The 25,036-nt window shown below is 29.4% G+C and overlaps 2 protein-coding genes across 2 annotated transcripts in view; one reads left to right on the top strand and one right to left on the bottom strand.

The window, feature by feature from the left end:
* Positions 1-13,342, top strand: part of LOC111618562 (calcium-dependent secretion activator 1-like) — a 120,097-nt gene extending 106,755 nt beyond the window's left edge. Inside the window, exons 26-33 of the mRNA XM_023360122.1 lie at positions 1,624-1,741; positions 1,827-1,862; positions 2,174-2,248; positions 4,651-4,734; positions 7,573-7,698; positions 8,749-8,853; positions 10,515-10,660; positions 12,611-13,342. Of these exons, the coding sequence (XP_023215890.1) occupies positions 1,624-1,741; positions 1,827-1,862; positions 2,174-2,248; positions 4,651-4,734; positions 7,573-7,698; positions 8,749-8,853; positions 10,515-10,660; positions 12,611-12,806 (886 nt within the window). The 3' untranslated portion in view covers positions 12,807-13,342. The remainder of the gene's footprint in view (positions 1-1,623; positions 1,742-1,826; positions 1,863-2,173; positions 2,249-4,650; positions 4,735-7,572; positions 7,699-8,748; positions 8,854-10,514; positions 10,661-12,610) is intronic.
* A 6,345-nt stretch (positions 13,343-19,687) lies between these two features.
* On the bottom strand, positions 19,688-22,214 carry LOC111618588 (T-cell immunomodulatory protein-like). Its single transcript, XM_023360142.1, has one exon. The coding sequence runs from the start codon at positions 22,087-22,089 to the stop codon at positions 20,332-20,334; it is 1,758 nt and encodes a 585-aa protein (XP_023215910.1). The 5' UTR covers positions 22,090-22,214; the 3' UTR covers positions 19,688-20,331.
* Between the last annotated feature and the right edge of the window lie 2,822 nt (positions 22,215-25,036).

Genomic DNA, 25,036 nt, shown 5'->3' on the forward strand with positions numbered 1-25,036 from the left:
TAGGGAGATTTGTGTAGGAGTAACGTAATTAACCTAAATTAAGAAAGAAGACGTACAGATTACTTAGCTCTATTGGAGATTGGAGATGTGTACCAATCGTACAAGCAAAAAAAAAAAATCGACAGGTTGAGCATGAAATTCCCGGACTGTCCAGGTGAAAACCAGATGGGTGATAACACTGCAATGGGTATTAAAGAATATCATTGTTTGTAGTAGGAACTTGAATATAGAGAGTTTAGTCATTAGGTTATTGTTGTATTTGTACTGCTAGTAATTTCACAAATTATCCAATCTATTGAGAGAAATTCTTAGTGAGATAACTTATAAATATGTAAATAGCTAAAAACAAGAGATTAAAGTTTATATTTAATAAGATGCTAAAAATTAGCAATATTAGCCAGATGTAATCAGTTACTTTTCTAACCACTTAAAAGAGATTTTGGACAAATAAACTAAATTGTTAAGTCCTTCAAATCTGACATTTACCCGAGTTCAAGAAAATCTGTGAATTAATTGTTTCTGAATAATTCTTGAACTCACGTAAACATCAGATTTGAAGGACATAACAATTTAGTTTATTCGTCTAAAACCCCTTTTAAGTGATTAGAAAAGTAATTTATATGAATTTCATTCTTTTTTTATTTTAATATATTTATATTAATGTTATATTACATATACAACCTGCATAAAACAAGACCATACTGTATATCAGCAGGTACTATTTAAACAAAACTCCATAAAAATTTTTGCTCCACTCCAAATAGTCCCAGATGATTGCTTAGACCAGGGGTTGCCAAACTTTTCTGATTGTCGACCCCCCTACAACTTTTTGAAACCTCACATTGACCCCCACCAAAAAGTTTGTGTTACAAGCAAAAACAACTTACTATTTTAATACATTTCTTTTAATTTTACATTTTTTACATTTATTGTATATATATGAAATACTAAAATTAAATGATCAGCAGCTTAAAAACAGCTGTAGAGGTGCTATATCGACCACTTTGGCGATCCTTGGCTTAGACACTTATTTGACCATTCACAATTAACTGAAAATATTCAGATGTGTTTAAAATGTTTTATTTATATTTTTACCTTAACACTCCTAGTACCTCTGAATCTGATTCTTATACATTATTCTGGTTGTCTTTTGGAGGTGATGAGGTGCTGGTATTTTTGTTCTAATTCTTTGAACATAGTTGTGTATGGTGTTCAAATATAATCAAATCTTTCCTTAGATTTAATTGCCGCATTAGAACAATTTATTTTACTTTCATTTCATCTTGAATAATTTTCTGATTTTCTAATTTTCTGAAATGTGCACTGTAGAAAATTACTTCTAATTTTTGAATCATTATTTTTAGTTCACAATGAATTTCATTATGAAAATAATCACATATGCATTTATAGTCAGAATTACTCCTGTGTATCCAAGGACTATAACCATTTGCTGTTTGCAAAAACATGAATCCATGTATATCAGTTTCATATAAAACAATATCCTACTATGTACATTAAGTATTATTCTATATTAAGTGATGTATTAAACAAGATTTGCATTTCACAATTCATTAACAATAATAATATATTGTGTTAACATTTTTATCATCATTTCTTTTACAGAACACTTCAGGCCTTTCAACAGTGGGAACGAAAAGGAAGTAGATGGATTAGCACTGATTATATAGTTCCTTCAGAGATGTGTGCCATGATCAACGTAGTATTAGAAGCAAAAAATCAGGTATCTAATAGTGTCAATTTAGTCAATTTAACAATTTTAATTAGATTAAAAAAATTAATTAAATATAATCATCTTAATGTTTCAGTCATTGAAATTGTGCACTGTGGATGGAGTTGACATGGTAATTTGCATTTCTCATTTGAATATACTAAAAGGTTTAGCATTTTACATTTCAAATATATTTCATATAATTTGTTCCAAATGTATTTTATTTTTTATAATCATGTTGATTTTTGCATTTCACAAGTCAAAATTTTTGAAATAATGTTTCATTACTTTCCAAGAGAGAAAAAAATATTATAAAATTTACACTTTATATTTTTTTCTGTGAAAAATTCTGTGTAAAATTTAGGTTATATGTATGCTTATTTTACTGATAATTTTAAAATCATTGTTATAAAACTACATATGTGATTTATATTTTTACACAAGCATCAATACCATGCAAAAATTGACCAATTGGTGGATGAGACGCTGAATTTAATGATGACTGGTCTTATAAATAAGGTATGTTTTATTAAAAAACTATTTAAATTTAACTTGATCTAAATATTTTCATATACTACCCCTGTATAACACGGAAGTTACATTCTAAAAAATTGCCATGTTATGCGAATTTGTGTTATACGAAACAAAGAACTAGTGTGAAAAGGGGAGTTACATTCCAAAAATTAAAAAACATGCTGTTAAATCCTTATTTAAGTCGGATTTATTATTCATTTTTTTCATAGGTAAAATACTTATTTATTATTTAAGTAAATATTTTACCAGAGGATTATTCATCCTATATGATGATCTCAGCATGACAATATCAACNATGTTGTGAAATTTCTGATAGTTGGATAATAAACCGTTTTATTGTAATTTGTCTTTTTAAATTATTTTGAGTCAATATTAAAATTTGGAAAAGGGGGATCCCTAGATCGGTAAAATAGGCAAATTTCCTCCTACAACTTTGGTTGTTGTTCGGGATACAGTTAAGGTTTTAACAAAGTTTCAGCAAATACATAATTAGCAAAAAAAAAAGTTGAAATAGAGTGATTAAACAAAAATTATTACAAATATCATAAATAACAGTTCACAAATGCATATATAGAAATATTTTTTGGAGGGGGGGAAATGGTCTTCACAATTTGAAATCGATCAAACTCGCAATGCTCGTATACACTCGCCCCATCTATCGTAGGATAAATGTACTATGCCAGAAACCTTCGCAGGAGTGTATTAAACAACTTTCCAAAGTTTCATGGCAATCAGATAAACGGTGTGGTAATGCATGAAGGACATACAGATAAATAGACAGACAGACAGCAGACAGACATACATTCATTTTTATATATATAGATAAGTAAGACAAAACCTTTCACACTTTGTTTCTAACAGTTTAATCAAACGTTTTTGGCCATTTTGAATGGCCTTCTTCAGGTACAATAAGGTCAGTTGGAACATCGGTTGCAGATCACAAGTTTGCTTTTAAAAACTTATCATATAGAAACATCCAGGCAATTGATTAAAATATACTTTATTGGCTAAAGGAGTGGCCATGCAATTCAGGCATTGTTGCCTGTCAGTTCTTTCCTTAATAAATAACCGATAAGATAAAATTAAACTTAAAATTCAAAATTTTTATGTTACTTAAATGTAAAATTATAAACTCAAAAGTAGTAAGGAAATAAAATCCTATACTATCTAAAATTATATTAATTTAAAATTTAAAAGATTAAAAAAATAAAAGTTTTAAACTAATATTTTTAAGTATAATTTCAAACCATAGTTTTATCTTACCAGATATTTATTAAGGAAAGGATGATAACAGGCAACAATGTCCAAAATGCATATCTATTTTAATCAATTGCCTAAATATTCCTTTATGATAATTTCTTTAAACAAACCTGTGTTTGATCTGAACAACTTTAATTAGAACAATAAGCTATTAAAGTGCCAATTAATATGAACAATTGGTACAATTGCAACATATGACATATGATTGGGAGTACGGCTTAAAGAACACAAGTATAACATCAAAAAAGGATCAAACACAACAGTTCTTTCCTAAATGGCTCTCAGACTCAAGGCTCAATAGTAAAATGGGATGAAGTGGATATTGTCAAACACTTGAACTCACAAACATTAGTGATGAGTGCTGATAAAATTGAAATTTATAAAAGCAAACTGGAAGAGGCATGTATAAATGCAAGGGATGCTGAAGGCCTACCATTGCTTGGAAGTATATAATCAAAAAGTTTTCCATGAACTCCTAATTTATGCCTTAGTTTATAATTTCATTTTTATGAAAGTACCTTAATAATTTCTATTAATGTTTGTTTAAGGTATTATAATAATAAAAATAAAAATCCGGTAATATCTGATTTGGTTTTTCTTTTATATTTATATCTATACATATATAATTTTTTGTTATTTTCTTATTTTCTGTTATTGGTTTTTTATTTAAATTTACATAATTCTATTTTTGGAACGTCGATGTTCTAATCTTCTGGTTTAACCTGTGTATGGCCTATTGAATAGGATGAAAACGTTATGTTGCTGAGATAATTTATTGAAAACAAACTAAGTGTGTTTTGATAGTCGAATAATTATTTACTGAGTACGTTCTGTTAAATAAATAATTATTAGTAAAATTTATTTTTCACTTTTTTTTATTTATTGATATTATAAATCAATGGTGCCCAAACTTTTCAATTGGCATAAGTCATAAGAAGGCAGGCTAGAAATATTTTTTGTGTATATAGAATATACACCAAATGTAGGAGGCCTATTTCTATCATTTATAAGTGGTGTGTCAAATATGCTTGCCGGTCAGATTAATGTATGACAAGAGCCTTAGTTTGGGCACCATCATTATTAGTAGTAAATGTTCTTATAAATTCTTATAAACTTTTTATTTATAGCTTACCAGTGTATTAGAAGCAACATTAAACAAGTTATCTCGTTATGATGAAGGCAGCCTCTTAGCACCGATTTTGTCTTTAACGGTAATTAATATTATGTTATCACTGTATAATAATAATTAAATCTGTCAATATATGTTCTCTATTGGAAACTGTTACTTTTATCCATTCAAATAAATATAACTTAAATTATAAAATCAGGATTTCATATAGACTTGTCTACAAAATAGCTAATGTTATAAGCTTTTTGTAGTAAAAGCACTTTCACCTATTTTATTAAAGCTTCATCACTCATAGCTGAGCAGAATATTTGACTAAACTTCCAAAAATATTCTAGAAATGTTCATTTTGGAATACAAATTTTACATATTTAAAGCAAAAACTTATACAAAATTTACTTTTTGTATATTTTTTTGCTTTTATTCTATTTATTTGTGCATTTTATTATATTTATTTTACTTAAATATAATAAAATGCACAAATAAATAGAATTAAGTATTTATTTAAACAATTTATTTATTAAATAACAATTTACTATATAACAATTTATTAAAACAATTTAAACGGAAATTAAGTGTAAGCCTTTTTAAGAGAAAATGACATCCTGGTGTTAGTAGATGGGTTGGTTTATAGGACTGTTTTCGAGGATGAACAAGGTTTCAAGCAGGAATAATGTGTATATGTTGCCTGTCCTACCTATCTGTTCCATGATCCATGAAAATTATGATGTAAAACCAAGTCTGCTAATTTCCTTTTTTGCAAAAATGTGTTTTGTTCTGCAATTCTGTGTTGAAGTTCTGTGTGAAGTTGCACATAATATAGCATAACATTATAAAATCCCTATTTCTTCTGACAGTGTTGGTGATAATAATACGAAATGTTTCTATGCTACCAAAATAAACATTTTTGCCAATGAAAAACATTTTTACTTTCCTAGCTCTGTTATATACAAGGTGTGGATAGAAAATAATGAGAATGAAGCTGGAACTTTAAATCTTGAGTAGTACACTCACTTTAGTTGTATTCCCCTTCAATGTATGATCCTTCTGCTTCCATATAATGCTGCATTCAAACTTTCACTGATCATAACAGTGCTGCAGGTTATGCAGAAGCTCCATCGTTTTTTTCTTGACAGCAGAAACTGAATCAAAACAGTGTCCTTTCAGAGCAGATTCTCTTCAGATTTAAGGGAAAAGGTAAAAGTCACTTGGAGCTAGGTCAGGCAAGTACGGTGAGTGTTCAAGTAGTGTGACTCCCTTCTTGGCCAAAAACTGCTTCATTGACAGAGCAGAATGGGTTGTCATGATAGAGGATAAACCATTTTGCCACAAGTGTCACTGCTTTCTTCTGACCCTTTTCTGCAAAGATTCCAGAACTTCTTTGTAGTAGTATTGGTTTACAATTTGTTCCACTTTTCACATGTTTTCCTCAGTTTTTGATGTGCTGCACTGTCCAGAACATACATCTTTCACATCCTCTCATCCCTCAGAAAATCTCCTGTGCCACTCAAACACATATGCACGAGAAAGACATGTGTCTCTGTATGCTTCACATAGCAGGTGCAAAGATTCAGTGGCAGTTTTTTCAATTTCACCAAAAATTTCAGGGTTTATATGCTGCTCCTCTTTCAAGCTGACCATTTTTCTGATGAATGCTAAAAACACATCCACTTGTAGCAGGCACTCACAGCAATCTAATAGCAGTGGTAAGATGAGACTTGCTGTGCTTGTTCTAACTTGTTCAAAGTTGTTTACCCACCCACTCACTTCAGCCCACATGCAACTAGCGTGTAAGCAATCACAGTTCATTATTTTCTAGCAACACCATGTATAATGGAAGGAAAGTATGGTGATTCAGTCAAAAAATATCCTCCCAAAATATGTACATTTTTGGACTTTAGATGGGATCTTGAAATGTCAAGAAATGCAAAAATAATTTGCAGGGTTTTTATTTATATGTATGGATATTAGGTGTGGGGGCATGATTTTGTTTACCCTCTTTGAAGCTTAATGACTCCTGTGCTTTTTGTCAAAAATTTCTGAAATTTTGCACGGAGGTTTGTATATTAGGAGGATTGATGCTATTAAATTTTGATGGTTAAAGATCAAGTAATGGGGAGATAAAGGGGAGTTGTTTGTCATATCTTGAGTAGGGTTGGACTTAAATGACAATTTTAGTCATTATTAGCATTTACAACTTTTTATAAAACTCATCCCTACCCTTAAAATTAAGTTTTTTTTGCCATTTTATAATAATTATAAAGTAGAAAAAGTTTTTAAATAAAATATGATAACAGATGGCACCACACACAGTTTTAAATGTTGCTGAGAAAGTTAAGCTTGTTGCTGATTTTTTAAATTTATAATCTTAGTATAAACTGTTGTCGGAAAATCATAAGCTAGTAGCTGCACTTGATATAAAATAAGCTATATCAAAATTTATCATAAATTTGTATGATAATAGAATATTCATTAAAAGTGGAAAATCTGGCAAGAAGCAATATGCTTGAAATATAAATTATATTTCATTTTATAAATATTTTCATATTCCTAAAATTGCGTAGAAAAAAAAACCTTTAAAATTTTATCTAGCAACATTTAATAAGAAAATGATGAGTTGAAAGACCAAGAAAAAGAATGTCATATTATATGTTATAGCCTTATAATATGATGATAAATGGAGGTTAACTTTACATTAAAGTAATATCCAAATGTAATTAAAATACATTTTTGNTAGATGTAGTCAATATAATGTGAATCATATATATATACATTCAACTCACTTCCTATGAAAAGGAGTTCTGATTTATCTTTATAAAAACATTTTGTTTTTATTTTTATTGTTTGTTTTAACATTTCTGTTTGTATTGACATAATTAATCTAACAATCAGCTGACAAGGTATATAAATTTATTCTGTTTAGTATCGGCAAGGCATGTCAAGTTCTGGCAGAGAAGTAGGATTAGCGTATATTAATTTTGCTCGTAATAGTATGGAGCAATTACGTCAAAAAGTGACTGATGAACTGTGGGTATTAAGTTTATTTGAGGTATGTTATGTTATTCAAATTATAATAATAATAATTAAAAATTTAATATGATTGCATTAGTTAACCATCTTACTAGATAGTTAAGTAGCAGAGTTAAGTAACAAAAAATGTTTATTTCAAAGTTTTTAAGAAGTAAAACTAGTTCTATAAACTACATCAAATAATAACATTTATAGGAGTTTAGAATTCACTAAGTTTTGTGAATGAATTTTAGGAGAAAAACATGTAGAGGGGCAGTTATAAGGGATTATTGATAAATTTTTAGATGAGACAGTTAATTCCAAATTCCATCTTATCCACTTTTTAAATTTTTGTACCACCTGTGCTATCTGATTACTAGTGTAAAGAACTGTTTTAATTAAAAAAATAAGCTTACAGCATTCTGCATGTTATTTATAAACCAATATTGGCATTGTCAAATTTAAAGCTTTAAACTGATACTGAAAATTAAGCTTTAAACTTAATTTTCAGTATCAGTTTAAAGCTTTAAACTTAATACTGAAAATTAAGTGAAAGTGAATAAGATAGGTTTTGGAATGATGTGCTTCAAGTATAATATATGTAAAAGTATTGCTATATTTAGTATTTCATTCCTATTTTCAACCAAATAATGCTTTAATGGAGTTTAAATTATACTTTGAATATTAGTAATTTCAGACTAGTACAGTGTTTCCCAAAGTGGGGCAATTCAAAAATAGACTTGTCCAGAGTTTAAGTTAACCGTATAGCCGCTGTATATGTTAGGGGGACATAAGAATTTTAGAAAGGCTTGGTGGGGCATAGCACAAAAAAGGTTGGAAAACACTGGGCTAGTAGCCTATCTTCAAATACCTGTAAAAACAGAAAATTCAAACTGGAAAAAACTTTTTTTTTTTTAGTATTTGAAGATAGACTACTGGCCTGAAACTGCTAATTCTCATAAAATGTAATCTAAACTCCATTAAAGCATTATTTGGTTATTTGTTCATAAGAATGGAGTAATTTTATTTTTTCAAATGAAATTATCAACGTGTCAGATATTAAATATGAATATACAATTTTATTTTTAAGCAATGGTATGCATCTCAAATGCAAATGTTATGTACTTGGTTGTCAGAACGTATCGACCGTGGTCTTCATTCTTTTCAATTATCAGCTCTATCTCATATTGGCAAGGTAATGTTCTCATTTATATTTTTAAAATCAATTTTGTGTTATTAATATGTATGATTTAATGATGATAGCTTTTTTAAACAAAACTTTTTAAAATTTTATTAACTACTATAATTTTAAAACTTATTGAATGACATCTTACTCTAAATATCTTTGTTTTGCTAATTTACTTTTAAAACAAAGTACATTTGCACCTGAAAAAAAACAGATACTATTAATTATAGTTGTAGTGTAATTAAAACATATTTTTCATTTATATTTCCTACTGCTCTTAGACCTTGGTTTTTATTCAAACTTTAAAAAAACTACTTTTTCAAAAAGATTGCTGATCCTAGACATAGAAAAAAACATATATATTTATTTTTTTACAAGAATATCATTCTGGCTTATAGTTGTTTTTATATAAAAATAAAACATGCAACTCCTGCATAATTTAAATCTTATTCCAGGTTGATCTTATTATGTATCTGTACATTCTGAATTAGTTAATATTAATTTTCTGACTACTAAATTTTATACAAAGTTTGAGTTTGGATCAGTATCAATACATTGGGGTTAGGTATGTTGATATATGGATTGTTTTATCTGTGATTATGGAATGATCACAGTATGACTGTATGAGGAGTATTTGTAGTATGGTTCCTGGGTATTTAAAAGTTTGTGTTTCTGTGCAACCTTTTGATATATTTGCTATTTGGTTATATTAATGTAATTAGTCAGTTTGTGTTAAAAGCTTTAACCTAATGTGATATGTTGTAGAGTCTTACATATAATGTGGCATTTCCTAAAAGTGTCATCTGTGTGTTTTGTCTTTTAAATGTGGTTTCTGTTCTTTCTTATATTTATAACTGCCTCATAGGGCACTCATGAACCCTTCCATCTCTCCAAGATAGCATCCATGAGTCAGCAGTTTGATGCAGTTCTGTCAATATGATCCTGGCTGAGATTGTTGGGATGCCTACCGTGAAGGTCCTTCCAAACCTAAAATTTATTATTATTATTATAAATTTACAGCCTATCCAACAAAAGACAAACTTTTCAAAGTCATTTTTGATAATTGTCAATGAGACTGACTAACCACTTAAGACATGAAACTTGGTAATTATAATGCTGGTAGGCTCTCTTGTTCTTTTCATTGTTATAAAGTAAATTTCCAGAGCTTCTGAAAATGAAATTTTCTCATCAGTTAATTCAATTAAACTTACAGATAATGTTGCCTTCTCTTGCTACATTATTTTTTTTTTTAGTGTTAGTTTTTCTGAAATTGTTAGAATTATTATAGAACTGAGAAATGATAATAAATTGCAATAACAATAAAAATACAGGTGAAAGAAAAACAACTAAGTATTTTCACTAGTACATTGTTCCTAGACTACAAATTGCATTCATTATATGATCCTGAATTCATTGAATTCAAAATTCATAAATATTAAAAGTATTTAAAAACATTAATTTTCATATGAAACTGCCAGTTTATTTAAAAGCTTTTAGTATCATAGATATAATAAATGTATTAATATATAATCTGATACTTTTAAAGATAAAATATATTAGAAATTTATGAACTATTAAAATAAATCCTATTTTGGGCTTTAATTAAATAAGAGGGCAAATATATTTCATTATTATATTTGTTTATTTATAAATTCATCATTTCTTTCCAGAAATTATATTCTGATTTTGAGTTACAAGGAATTGAAGAAGAAAAATTAAATTCCAAAATTTATCAAACTATTAGTAGTCGTTTACAATTGGAAAATGCAACGGCATCTGTATCAGAAGCTGCAAACCGAGAGAAAGAAGATTCAGAGTAGGCAAAATATATTTAAAACAGAAAAATTTTAATTTTATGAAATTTCCAATAATATTATGCTTTGTTTATATAAATATAATATAAATTATGCTATTTGTTTTGTTACATTTTATATCAAAAGCTGTTATTATAATTTCAGCATAAATAATATGAAATAGTTAAAAGTGAGTATATTAAATGATTCCAAATTATCTGTTTTCATTTATTACTGAATATATAGTAACTCTTATATTTTAAAAATATAATTCATTCATGATTATAAGTAATCTTTAATAATTTATTGAATTTAATATACATGCATACATTAAAACATTTATAAATATAAATTGGAAAAAAACATTGGATAAATCATTTTTTGAGTTTTCTGAAACATAAGAACCAGCATAAAAAGCAAAACAAAAGATCATAAATATTATGCAGAATTGACCCAACTACTCGTTAAATATGATGACATAGAATGACCTCACAAATTTAACAAATTGTTAAGATTAAAAATTATTTTTAATTTAATTTTTGTGATCACTTGCAGTTTTTTTACAGATTGCATGCATAAGGCAGTAATTTTTCACATGTAATTATATTTTACCTGATTGCTATTCTGAAAAATCCTATAATGTGATCTCTGCATATGCTAAATTTCAGTGTCATACATTGTTTAGTTTACAAGATAGTGTTTTGTTTACAGAGCAATGTTCCTGACCAGGTTCCCACAGGGAGCTCTTCAAACTTTGCAATAGAATGGGCTAGTGTAAAACAAGTTCACCTGGAAATAAATGATGGGAGGGTTGAGATATTTCTTAGAGAAAAATCATTTTCTGGTCTTTCTATTTTTTGAAGGCATAAAATGAAGCCACAAAAACATTTAAATTGTTGAAGATCATAGCACTCCAGGCTATCTTACAGAGCCAAGCATTCAGGGTCATAGCAAGTTGCAGACCACCATGTCATTATGTCTTGCATAGCTGACAAACATGCATGATGTTCTTACAGTAATCATGTCATTAAAAATGGAATCAGATTATCATAATATCAGAGAGAAAACTTGCCACCTTATGCTTGCAATTATGTGATTGCTTGCATAAGGCAGCAATTTTCCACAACAGTTTTTTGAAGGTTTAATAAGTGTAAAAAATTTTTCAGCTGAAATTTTTACATAAATGGATAGCATGTAAAATGAGGATGTTATAGAAGCACAGCTATATAAGTCATTTTGGTGGAAAATGCCCATGAAGAAGCTAGTAGTTGTGGAAGATTGCTGCTATATATAGTAATACTAGGAGTATTTTTCAGTTCTGGAATACTTTGAAGCAGGGCTGTGGAGTCGCGTAAAAATCTACCGACTCCAACTCCTACTCTGACTCCAACTTTTCCTTATCATCCAACTCCGACTCCGACTCAACAGCCCTGCCAGGGCTGTGGAGTCGTGTAAAAATCTACCGACTCCAACTCCGACTCTGACTTTTTCTTACCATCCAACTCCGATTCCACAGCCCTGCTTTGAAGTGAAAAATACATGAGAACATTCCAATACTTTACAGAACTATTGATTACAGACTTTCGACTGACAATTAATTTATTTTTGAATACTACTTTATTTTACAGATGTTGAGAAGAATTAGTTATATAATTGAAGTAGGAGAGAGAGGGAAATTATAATTAAAGTTCAAAAATTAATTTAAAGAAATGCAAATAAGATTGCTGCAAATTAATATATTATCATCAAATTTATAATAATTTTCTTCTTGGTCAACAGATTTATAATATTTAAGAAAAGCAAATTACAATAAATAACTTATGATTACTATATATTTTATAATAAATGGAAATTTTATAACTGGTGGTGGAATCTATGTAGAAATTTGAATATTTTACAAGTTAAAATATCTTTAATGCCAAAATTATTCTATATATTATTATTATTAATAATTTATGTTTATTTTACTTAAGAGATTATCCAGAAACTGGTATTGAAGAAGGAGTTCCCAAAGCAAGAGTAGCATCCATTAGCCAAGAAGAAGGTGCAGAGGGATACGTCAGCAGCATTAAAAATGCTACGCAAAATGTTGTTGGACGTATAACTACCATTGGCCGTGGAATGGGTGGCTTTGCAAATAAACTTTCGGGAGGTTTTCTGAATTTTTAATTCTTTAAGTACTTCTAACATGCAGCACAATTCTGCAAATTCAATAATTGATAGTCACCAAACCAATCTTGCTCATATTTATTTATGTATAAAAACCAAATAGATTGAGAGCAAGTTTCCAAACAGCATACCGATTTGTTATCAAAACGATTCTGAAACATTAAATAAAGGTTAGTCAAAAAAGCAATTTAAAAAAATTATTAAATTCCACAACCTATGTTTAATTATCTGTCTAGTCATTGAAAGGTTATTAATTTTTAGATAAAAGTCAAAACTATTTAAATGATAATTTAAATAATAAGAGAGATATTGTAAAGACTATGACAGTTTCCACAAGTGTGAAATTTTGCAGATCAGTATTAGCAAATAAATTCTATTAACAGTCAGGGAAGATTTGCTAGTCACTATGCATTTACATCCAATGTCCTCTACATTCCATGTATTCTGATCTCATCGAACATTTATGTGAAAGTCACTGCTGTATTCAGCCATCAGTTGTGTAAATTCCAATAGTGATAAAAAAAAAAAAAAGAAAATACTATGCTGTAGATAGAATCAAAACTCTAGTCATTTTTTTTCTTTATTTATGTTAATACATTTTAACTAAGATCTCAATTTTTCTTTTCCATAGCCATCTACTCTGGTTAGATGTATCTTAAATAAAAGATAACAACAATAATCCATTCTTCTGTATAATAAACTAACAATAAAATTTTAAATTTGACAATTCCATTTGATAATTAAAGGAGGAGGAAGTATTTTAGGCTCATATTTGTTATGCCATCCACATACTGTTATGTATATTAAATTGTGATTCTTTTATATAGATGTAGTCAATATAATGTGAATCATATATATATACATTCAACTCACTTCCTATGAAAAGGAGTTCTGATTTATCTTTATAAAAACATTTTGTTTTTATAGATCTAGTCATATTTCTTTTTATTATATTAAATTGATAATTAACATAATTCATTAACAGTTAAATTTATATAAATTGACATTAATTTTCTCTCTTAATGATATTAATTATAAAAATATACCAAGTCTATTCTTTATTGATGTATAATTGAATGAATTTTCCTCAAAATGTATGTCTTAATTATTTAAAATATATATATATATTAAAAAAAAAGGTGCTGAAATCAGCAATTTGAAACAACGAAAATTAATTATAATGTTGACCATTCTGCAAATTAAAACTGCTGGATAAACAGCAGACAACTTCATCTGCAATACTGTGCTTGTTCTTCACCAGATCTTGTATCGGTCTTTCTTGCATTACATAGTTGTTTATTAATGTGTTTTCTAATATATGTAAATTATCTATGGTCTGTAGCAAATTCTACATAATTAGATCACTCCTATCTGTTGAATCATATAGTGTATCACTTTTTGAAACAAATATGATAATTTAAAAAAAATCAAAGAACTTTAGAATGATATGTATAATATATATTATATATATATATAAATATATAATTTAAAAATCAGGACTAAGATTTAGTTTGATTGAATGTCAAAGTCTCCAAGCAACAAAAAACATAGGATTGATAAATTTGATTAATATATATAACAGTATAATTAACATAGTTACAGCATGTGAAGATTATACTGTTCGGTATATATACTATCGAAATTAACAAATTAGTGATAAATTCTAGATAAAATATATTAAATTGGAGACTACTAGATTAAAGTAATCACTTGTGGACATAAATAATAATACCACAATACATCATTATACTGATTCAAATAATTCAAAATACATATTTTTCCCCAGAGAGTTTACAGAAGAAAAAATATATTATATATATATATATATATATTTAAAATTTCTATACTTAATAATTTTATTGTTAAATCAGGAATAATATCAGGTACTTTTTGTTTTTAGTACTTGTATTTATATGTAAAATATTTTCTCTCACCATTAAAAGTTTTAATATATAAATAATGTAAATAGTAAGATTATGAAACTTGAAATTTATTTACATTTGTGGAATCTGCCAACATTTAAGTATGATATATTGAGTATTTTCTAATTTTGTTTCTTTGTACGCAGGGTTTCAGCTTGAGATTGTTATATCAGATGATGAACTTGCCTTCTTTCGATATTGCAATAAGATATAAACTATATAAAACTATGCAATTAAATTTGTCATTTAATATAATAATAATAAACGACGATAATTTATTTGCGTAATTATTAGTTTTTAATATATACATATACATATATACAGTAAAGTATGACTATGAAATTTTTTTGACAATACTGCTTAGTCTAAAGTTTGCTGAAACTCTGCATTATTACATTTTAGTTTGCTTTTTATTTAACTTGTAAATGCATTTATATTAAGTTTTAATATATTTTATGAAATATTAATCAATTTGGTGTGATATTTTAAATAATAAAATATTTAATATACAAATTGGTGTACGGAATATTGAGTTATATACTTTTAAGATATGAAATTTACTGCTTTTTTATGTTAAATATTCTGGTTGAGTTTGAAATATCCTTATCATACAATAATTTGTAAAAGTATTGTAAAGGCATTTATGGTTTGAAAGTGTCTTAAATGATATATATCATAATAAAGCTAAAAGCATGACTTGAGATCAAAACTTTTTATTGTATGTACACTCTTGTTATACTATGGTGAGAATTTTACATTCTGTTCAGCGGTTACAAACCATTGACACGGTGTCATATTTTTCACCATCAACTAAAGATCTGAGAGATTCTATTGTGGAATACGACAACCACATATTGATGCATTTGTTATGATTGTATTTAATGTTCAGATGGCAGTTAACAAATGTATTAAATTTCCAAACAACTCTAGGAATAAAGGTGTGTCTTGAAGCAGTTTGTGTTTGGAATTTTATTTACATTATCAGGGGAAAAAATGATAATTATATTTTAAAATTTGCACTAATAATAATACAGTAGATTTTTTTTTTAAATTTATTAGCATTTTCTATTGGATATATACTATGGTGCTAAAATTAAATTAATAATAATTTCTTTGAAGTAAATTTGGTTTCTGCTTCAGGATAAAACAAAATGCAGCATGTGATGATGTGGTTTTAATTACAGTTAAATGAATGAGTTTAAGAATTGCATTTTAAATGTGTAATACAGTAGAGCATTGATTAACTGACCGCGTTCTAGTCGGCAAATTCAAATGTCCGCTAGTGATGTGGCGTTACAATATTTGGCTATATCTTGGCTACTTTATTATTATTTTTACGTGTTTTAGCTGGCAACACTGGATCAACCATGAAAGGGAGCCAGTATTTAAACGAGGCTTAATTTTCTAATTTTTAACGATACAATAGTGACAATTATTTTTTTAAAAAATTTGATAGGCTTAACATGGAGGAAAATTCAACGCGAAGTAGGTTAATAGCGATATACTAATATACTAATTACATGGGATATAATAATATACTACACTAATAATGGATTTTTTCATATTTTTCGGTTATCCGACCAGCCCCAGTCCCCAATTGAGTCGGATAATCGATGCTCTACTGTATATTGTTGAATCTGTCTCATACTTTCACCAATCCTCTTATAATCAAGAATCTTTCGGAAAAGTCATAGATAAAATAAAATTTGTAAATATTGTAACAAATACATTAAATGAAACCAAATTGTCATAATGTTGAATTTGAAATCATTTAGCCAAAAATTAAAGGAAATTAACAATTAAAATTTTCTGTCACCCAGAAATTATATATTTTTAATATAAATTATCCTAAAAACTTCTAAAATTTCTAAATAGGGTCAATGTGGATGAATATTAGACACACTTCAAAACTTTTGCAACAGCATTTGTTAAGATCAGAATTTTACAAAGAGAAATACACAATGTCTTCAGATAGTGTTAAAATCTAATGGAGTATTCATCTTTTCTATACGTATGGGAAATGTTGAGCATAAAATATGAGACAGGGAAAAAAATTTTATCTTTTGAAATAAAAATATGAGACACCATTATATCACCATATCACCTATGCTAACAGGGACATTAATAATGAGATACTACTGGTTAATCTCTAGAATGGTATTAAATAAATGAAATTCAGGACCCCAGATATGGAAGCCTTAGGGACAGAGGCCCCGATTACTTATAAGAATTTCCTGTGCAAACTGGAAGTTACGTTATTTCAATTCAAAAAGTTTCTCCTGAAAGGAGTGAGATAGATGACCAGCACAACTTCATTGCTAATGGGAAAAGTATGATGTATAGTGCAAGCCACTACTTATTTTAGGTGGAGAGCATGTATTTTAAATTGAATAAAAACATGATTAAAAATTGCAGCCAGCATTGTGATCATATCACAATAAATAATTGCTTGTTATATTTTAAATTATTTTCTTTTGAAACAATTTGAGACTAAATGTTGATCTAATATATTACATACTCTGAGTGGAACAGAGACCAAGACCAATTAAAATTGTCCTTTATTGAAAACAATGCATTTCAGATTGGAACTGTATAATTCTTTCTAGCCTGAAGAGGGATTGGCACAATTGTTATATTTATATACACAAGTGACAAAGGATGAGCTCCCTTATAGGATAACAAACTGATAAATTGTAATATAACAAAGCATATAGATTTATACACTGTTGATGTTTGAAGTGTCTAAAGTGCCTAATTATATCAATTAAAATTTGAATTGGTGTGTAAAAAATGGAAGAAAATTAAATGCAAGACATTCATTAAAAATCATATCTGCAAGGTTTTTCTATATGAGTTTTATACTTGAATCCTGTAATAATATGATATGAAGCCATAGTTAATAATTTCTCGGACTAAGTATGCAAAAGTAAGTGAACATAACTTTCATTTAAACACATCCTTTTTCAACATACTGTAAGATAATTCCCCTAGGCTATGGATGCACTTTTGTCATCTTTTGTACCGCTGCTGAAAACATTTCCAGAAGACATTTTTCAAACTTCGCTGGAATGCCACCTTTGAAACCTCGATGGTTCCACCCAAACAGCAAAGCACACCTTTGAGATATGGTAGGAGAAAAAAGCTGCAGTGTGAAACATCTGTACACTGGGGCAGATGATGAAAAATTGGATGTTATGAGGTAACATCCAAATTTAGTGAACAACAATGGCATGAAGATGCACCAGCATATTGCTGCATCCTTGTCAAACAGAAGATAGTTACACTTTACAATCAACAGAAAATGATTAATAAAAATAAAAAAAGTAATAAAGTTAGAAGTTGGCGTAGATGTCTTGAAATGGTTATCAATTGAATAGGGATCATCATGTTATAAATGCCCTAGTTTTCACATCTTTTTAAGAGCTTTCTCTTATTTTGAATGCATCTAACTTAACAATGTATGATTGTTTATATTGTTGCTTTATAAATGAAACATCAAAAATAATATACATAAGCAATACTTGTGGTCTTAAAGAATCAGATTATAAATGCAATTGTATTACTGTGAGTGTAATTATATATAACATCAACAAGAACATAATTGCCAAAAAATTGCCGTGTTATGCGAATCTGTGTTATACGAAACAAAGAACTAATACGAAAAGGAGGGTTAGGTTCCAAAAATTAAAAAACATGCTAGTATATTTTCGTAATTAAGATAAATATCTTCATTAAAATTTTTTTAAGTGATACATATTAATATAAATTAAACAATGTTTTCTTCGTCATCACTAAAAACACTATTAATTAACCGAGAGCGTTTTCTTTTTGGCAAGTTATCCTTATCCTCTGAGCATTTTTCTGCATTATCTTCAGATCCATGCTTTACCTTTTGCAAAAAGTATGTAATTTTAGATTGCTTGCTTCTAGTTAAAAGGTCTTTATAAATTTCCTTATATGATGCTAAGCACTTATGAAGAATAAAGCAAGTATGGAATAAGGGAAAAACATTCGGCAACATCAGAAGCGAAAGCGAAAGCGTCGCGATCTGCAACATTGAAACAAGTTTCGAGAAGGACCACATATATCGATAGAAGGCGAGAAGAGAAAATTTACATACTTAAGTACTAATAGTTCACGAAAATAATAATTTTTGTGAACTATTATTACTAAGTATGTAAAAATTTATTACATTTCCCGTTGTACGAGGGTTTTACCCAATTCTCGAACCGTGTCAGAGTGAATCCGTGCTATAAAAGTACTGTGTTATACGGGGGATGGTACCAATTCTCAAACCGTGTTAGAGTGAATCCATGCTATAGAAGTGCCATGTTATACGGGGGTTACCTGTACTCTAATTTACTGTGAATGTTACTTATCATTAAATACATGAACTATTAGAAAATAAATACATAAATTTTAAGCATGTGAACAAAAAATATAAGTTCTTATAATTAAAAATCTTTGTCTTAAAATAAATTATTATTAGACAAAATGATTAGAATGATTTTTAAATATTAATTTTTAATTATGATTACTATACTGTATTTACTCGCATATAAGACAAAGTTTTTATTCATTTATCACAGCTTCAAATTCCTAGGTCGTCCTATATGCACGAGCAAAAAGATGAATAGCAATGGGAAAAGCAAAGCTTTTGAATTGAATTCCAAATTGAAATTCAATTCAAAAGCTTTGAAATTGAAATTCCAAAATCACATGGGAGCACGATATAAGTTTTAATCCATTTCCATGTGAAAACAGATGATTATTTGGAAATCAGAATTTAGAGAAACTCATAAGTGTAATACAAAGAGTGGATTTGACTGTTAAGAATTGGCAAAAAAAGGTTCCTGATTTTCCAGCTTTACATGAACAAATTATGTTTTCGCTTTTACATTTTTCCTTATGCCAGTAATTTTTGCATAGACAATGTGTGCATTTACATTCATTTGATATTTTACTTGTAATTAAATGAAATAAAAGTAGAATTGTATTAATAAATCCAATTTTCTTTATTTTGATCTTTAAAGTCACACCTCGTCCTGTATGTGAAGTCATCTTATATGTCAGTAAATACGGTATATTTGTCCTTAGCAAAATATTATATTTTTAGGGCATTTTCATCTTATCAAAAAATAACAATGTTTTAATGAAATTCTGATACTGGTTACACAATGTACAGTATTTTACAATTGAAGATATTTCAAATTTCTTAAAATTTAGTTTTAAAAAAAACTGATAATTCTCTTGAGAATTATGTAATACATTCATTACAAAATTATTCAAAATTAACTTAAATTAAATGTGCACATTTAATAAATAAGTTTCAATATTCTATTTTCTTCAAAATATGTAGCACAATATTTTACATCCAGTTATATAGATGAATCAATTGCCTCTGTATTAAAAATCTCATAATGATCTTAATAAACAAATTATATGATAAGAATATAAACATTGCTACAATGTTTCAATGTTTATAATAATGACCTTGCTTTGGACTAGAATCTGATCGTAAAAAACAGTAAAAATATCCTTGAATCGGCTTGATTTAAATATGTTATATACCGACAGACAAAAATGCATTTTTAGTAATTTTATTACATTGCATCAAAATGAAATCGATGAGCTTCTTGCAGTTTTTCTCTACGATCTTCCCTCTTCTCTTTCCAGTGAAGTAAACCAATTATAGTACAGATAACAATACATGTTCCTACAAGAGCCAGCAAAGTTAAAATAACTAGTCTGCTGGGAGTAACAAATAGTTTATTTACCCATTTTTTTGGATTTTCTGGAGGATGTGGAATTATCACCATTTGAGAATTTGGTATTATTTGATTCCATTCGTGCTTACGAACATTATCGTTAGAAAATCCTGGAATGGTCACGTATAATTTATCGACAAAGTTTGGAGTCTCTCCTAAACCAAAAACGCTATAAGGCAGCTGAAGAGAAAAATACGCAGACTGATGTAACTGAACTGAGGAACTTCTTCGTTTACTACTGTCTGAATCAGTAGTGTAATATTTAATAAATGGTCCAGGATAATTAGTTCCATAAGGAATATTTCCGTCGACACAGTCGACATAACACAAACCGTTCAAGACCAACACTTTGATAAAATAAGCATCATAACTAACAATATTTTCTATGGCACTTATTTGCCATTTGTTATTATTTTGACTTACTAAAAGAATATCCATTTTTCCATTTTGAAATATATCGTAAAACGTTGCTATCTGTACATTATTATTCGAATGATCCAAGTCAGCTAAGGTCCAATCTGCATGCAGAGTTCTACCAAACGGACACGTAGAACATTCTTTGTTTATTAAAAGAATTGCTTTTGATATATTTGTTACTTTCGACTGAACGATACCTAAAAAATCTGGATACCCATCCATGTTGAAATCTGCCATTCTCAACACGATCGGAAAAGTAGATTTTTCCAACACAGTTCTACCCAACGGCCCAAATCCCCAAGTGGCATTGTCTCTCTGGAAATCCGAAAACAGCGTTTCCCAATCCTCTTTCGTCTCGTCCCAAACCATTATCGACGAAGAAAAACACGAGGGATCCTTGCAGACGGGCAGTATCTTTTCCAAAACTCCATCCGAATTTATGTCGCCAAAAGTAACTTGTCCGCGAAGAACCGCATCTTTGGGATACGGAAGAGATACGTTCAACTCAAACTTTCCCCTATCGTTTATCCAATACTGTATCGACTCTTCGCAGGTCACGAACAGATCGGCGACCATATCGCCATTCAGATCCACGAAGGCGCAAGAGTGGGGTATGGCGAGCTTCGACCGATCGTGGCCGAGACGAATCTCCGTAAAATTTCTTCCAGCACCGAAAGTCCAAACGGTCTTGATTCCTCGTTCGTTCATCCCAAACAGATCTGCAATCATGTCTCCGTCGTAATCGAACACAAGAGGCTGACCGATGGCGGCGAAGTGCGTATCTTCGTCGCAGTCCAAGTTACTCTTATTGCCCCACAGTATGCGTACTTCGTTGGTCTCGTTCTCGCTATCAGACGTGATAGTAGTAACGAGTACATCCATTTTGCTGTCTCCATCGAAATCTGACGGCATGACGCTCGTTATAATTGTTTTGGCATCAAATCTACATTTAACCGAAGATTTCTGTAATATGGGCTCTACGTCGCGGCCGAATAGAATATCCACAGTTCTTCTATCATTGGATATTCTAAATATATCAGTTAATTTGTCAGAATTAAAGTCTCCAAATGCTGCTAACAACCCTGACGTGTCGGTTCCAAACACCTTAGAAGTAATATTATTCATTCCGCAAACGTAAGACCAACAAACGAACAAAATAGTAATTAACGAATACATTTTTTTAAACTGCTTACCGTTTAACGTTAATTCGTATTAAAGTTACTTTCACAAATAAAATATGTCGCATACGTCTTCGCCATTTCAACAAACTTTCCTAATTTCCGCAACCGAAACAGAAATAATCCGCCCTCTAGCGGAATTATTTTTTCTAAAGATAATTTATTTTCAAAAAAATAATAATAAATAAGTTTATTAATGGCTATAAAAAATTATAAAATTAATTTCTTTTAACGGGAAATTTTTATATGAATTTTTTTTTTATTTATAAAATAAAATTTTAGGAAATCGATCCCTCTTCTAATGCACGATATTGAAAGTCTTCTTCCCCCTCTCTCTTTCCGCCCCGTGGGCACTAAAAACCCCTTTTAGCAAGCCCATTATGGAATCAGCCAGGACCACAATGCGGAGTATAATGGGAGTGTGGTAGGCCGGGTGGTGAGGGACAGGGATTTTTCGATCCTGGGTCTCCGAGAGTGGTAGGATGCCATATTGACGGCTCGGCCATCCTGCTGTCCACTTCAACAAATTAAACTGTTGTTAAAAAGTATTTAAGGTGTTATCTCAAGAGTTTTATCATTGTAAATAAACATAAATATTAAAAATAATTTTATTTAATATATTTTTTGAAACACCATGAAGTGTTGACACTAGACACCGGACTTTTTCAAATCCACTTTATTTTCTTATGTACTTTACAGTGCATAGAATATGATAGTTGTAAATGACTTTCTCTCAGATTACCCTCGTATATCAAGTTATTGAATTTGTTCTTTCATGTCCACTGCATACTGTTGCGTGTGAAAGATTTTGGTGAATTGGAAACTGTCTTAATGTAAAAAATGTCAGCAACTTCTTAAAAATCTCCATAAATGGCCCCCCAAGATGGGAATTTGATTTTCATTCTGCATTTGTTGGCGGGTGTGAATCAAAACCAAGAATTGTTCAATAATATATGATGCTTGTGGGTTGTAATGATAGATTTATGATTATATTGGTAGTGCAGTACACTGTAATAATGTACAGCATCTATGAAAATAAACAAATGTTCAAACAATAATGTATTGTGTATTGTTCTGGTCAGCCTCACGGATGAAAAATATTAGCTACGGTTTCTAAAATTTTGCTACTTTTTTAGTAAAATTAGCTAAAATGCTACAGAATATTTTCCCCCACCTTAAACCTTGCCACTGTTTTAACTAATATATGTAAAACAGTATATCAATACATATTTAAATTACTAACTTCGTCTGCTCATTAATTTTACACATCTCTGTACTAGATCCCTTGAAAATTTGTGAAAACTTATTCCATTTTCTTTTTTTGGAATTATTTGAATTATAAAAAGATACTAAACAATGCACCATTGAAAGTTAAATTCAGTGTAAAATTAGACAATTCTTTTGTATAATGAAATTCAGTGCCTTTTGACTGACTTTGTATCAAAATGATAGGTTTGAATTGCTGCTATGTTTGATTTTTAATGATTTTTAATTTCTATTGATAAATTTCATTAAGACGGGCAAAGTATTAGCTATGGCTGGTAGTTATATGATCCAAACTAAGCTTAGAGTTCTTTACAGCGGGACAATTGACTTTTGAATTCTTGTCATTGAATATTATACATATTAAAATTCTTTTAAATTTTTTCTGAGTAAGATTTATTCTTGTGTATACAGTATAATCTGTATAAACCAAAATAGCATACTATTTTTTCCTGTTAAGAAGGTCTCATTTGGCACGTGCCAAGGGTTGCCCACCCCTCTTAGGTATTTAAAAAACTGTAAAAATACAACTTTTGCAGAATTAAAATTATAAAAAAAAATCATTCAGTGCATTGTTCAGGCAACTGGGAAATCTGCGTATTGTGGGCTTATACATGACATATTTACAAATGCACCACTGGAAATAGCCATAAATTACATTTTTTCTAAAATTATAAATACAATACTACTAAATTTTATAAAAATTATTTCTATAAAGAAATGTATTTATTAGAATATTATACACTCATATTTTATCTTTTTTATGCTTCTTTTTTTAGTCTTTTTAGTATTTGTGGCAGTATTTCTGTAGTGAGAACAAGCTCACTACAGAAGAAGAAAAAACACCTCAATGAACTACGAACTAAATTCCTATTAAACGGCTATCCCCAAAGAATACTAAATAACTGGGAAAGAAAAATCAACAATAAAAGGCAGGAAAATAAACAAAACAAAGAAAAAAACACAGTAAAATACATACCCTTCCCCTACATTCGTGGCCTCTTTGAACAGGTAAACAAAAGTTTCGATAAAATAAATATAAAGCTAGCTCCAACCTACAACAAGCTGCAAAAAAGAATTCGGAAGGCTGAACCTAACAGAAATAAACAACCAGACAAATACAACACTACCGATGTCGTCTATAAAATACCGTGCACATGCGAACCGCCAAAAGTATACATTGGAGAAACGAAACGAAAATTTGAAACAAGATTAAAAGAACACATCGCGGACCTGAAGTATAATAGAATCAACTCTGTTTTTTACGAACATTGCACAACCCACAACTGCAAAATAGATAAGAATGAAGCTATAATAGTACACAAAGAAAAAAATTGGTACAAAAGAAAATTCAAGGAAAGCTACGAAATTACTACGGACCATAATAATATTAACAGGAACCTAATCATTGACATCCATAAAAACTGGCTACAATTATTAAAATAAAATAGAATGTTTATACTGTCGCAGGCGAAAGTGTATGCAGCTCTCGGGAAAGTGACGTTAAAAGTTACGAGGCATGCGGGGGAGACCGTCAAGTCGGGAGGGGAGGGGAGTGGAGGGTAGGGTAGTGGGAAGTACGGAAGGTGCCTGACTGATACTGGATACAACTTATCGATGTAACAGACTGAAGAGGGGCGAAAGCCCGAAACGCGTATCTGTATGAATTAAAAGTGGATGAC

Source organism: Centruroides sculpturatus, unplaced genomic scaffold (genome assembly GCF_000671375.1).
Source record: "Centruroides sculpturatus isolate CEXI.00-Female unplaced genomic scaffold, Cexi_2.0 scaffold42, whole genome shotgun sequence".
Lineage (NCBI taxonomy): Eukaryota > Metazoa > Arthropoda > Arachnida > Scorpiones > Buthidae > Centruroides > Centruroides sculpturatus.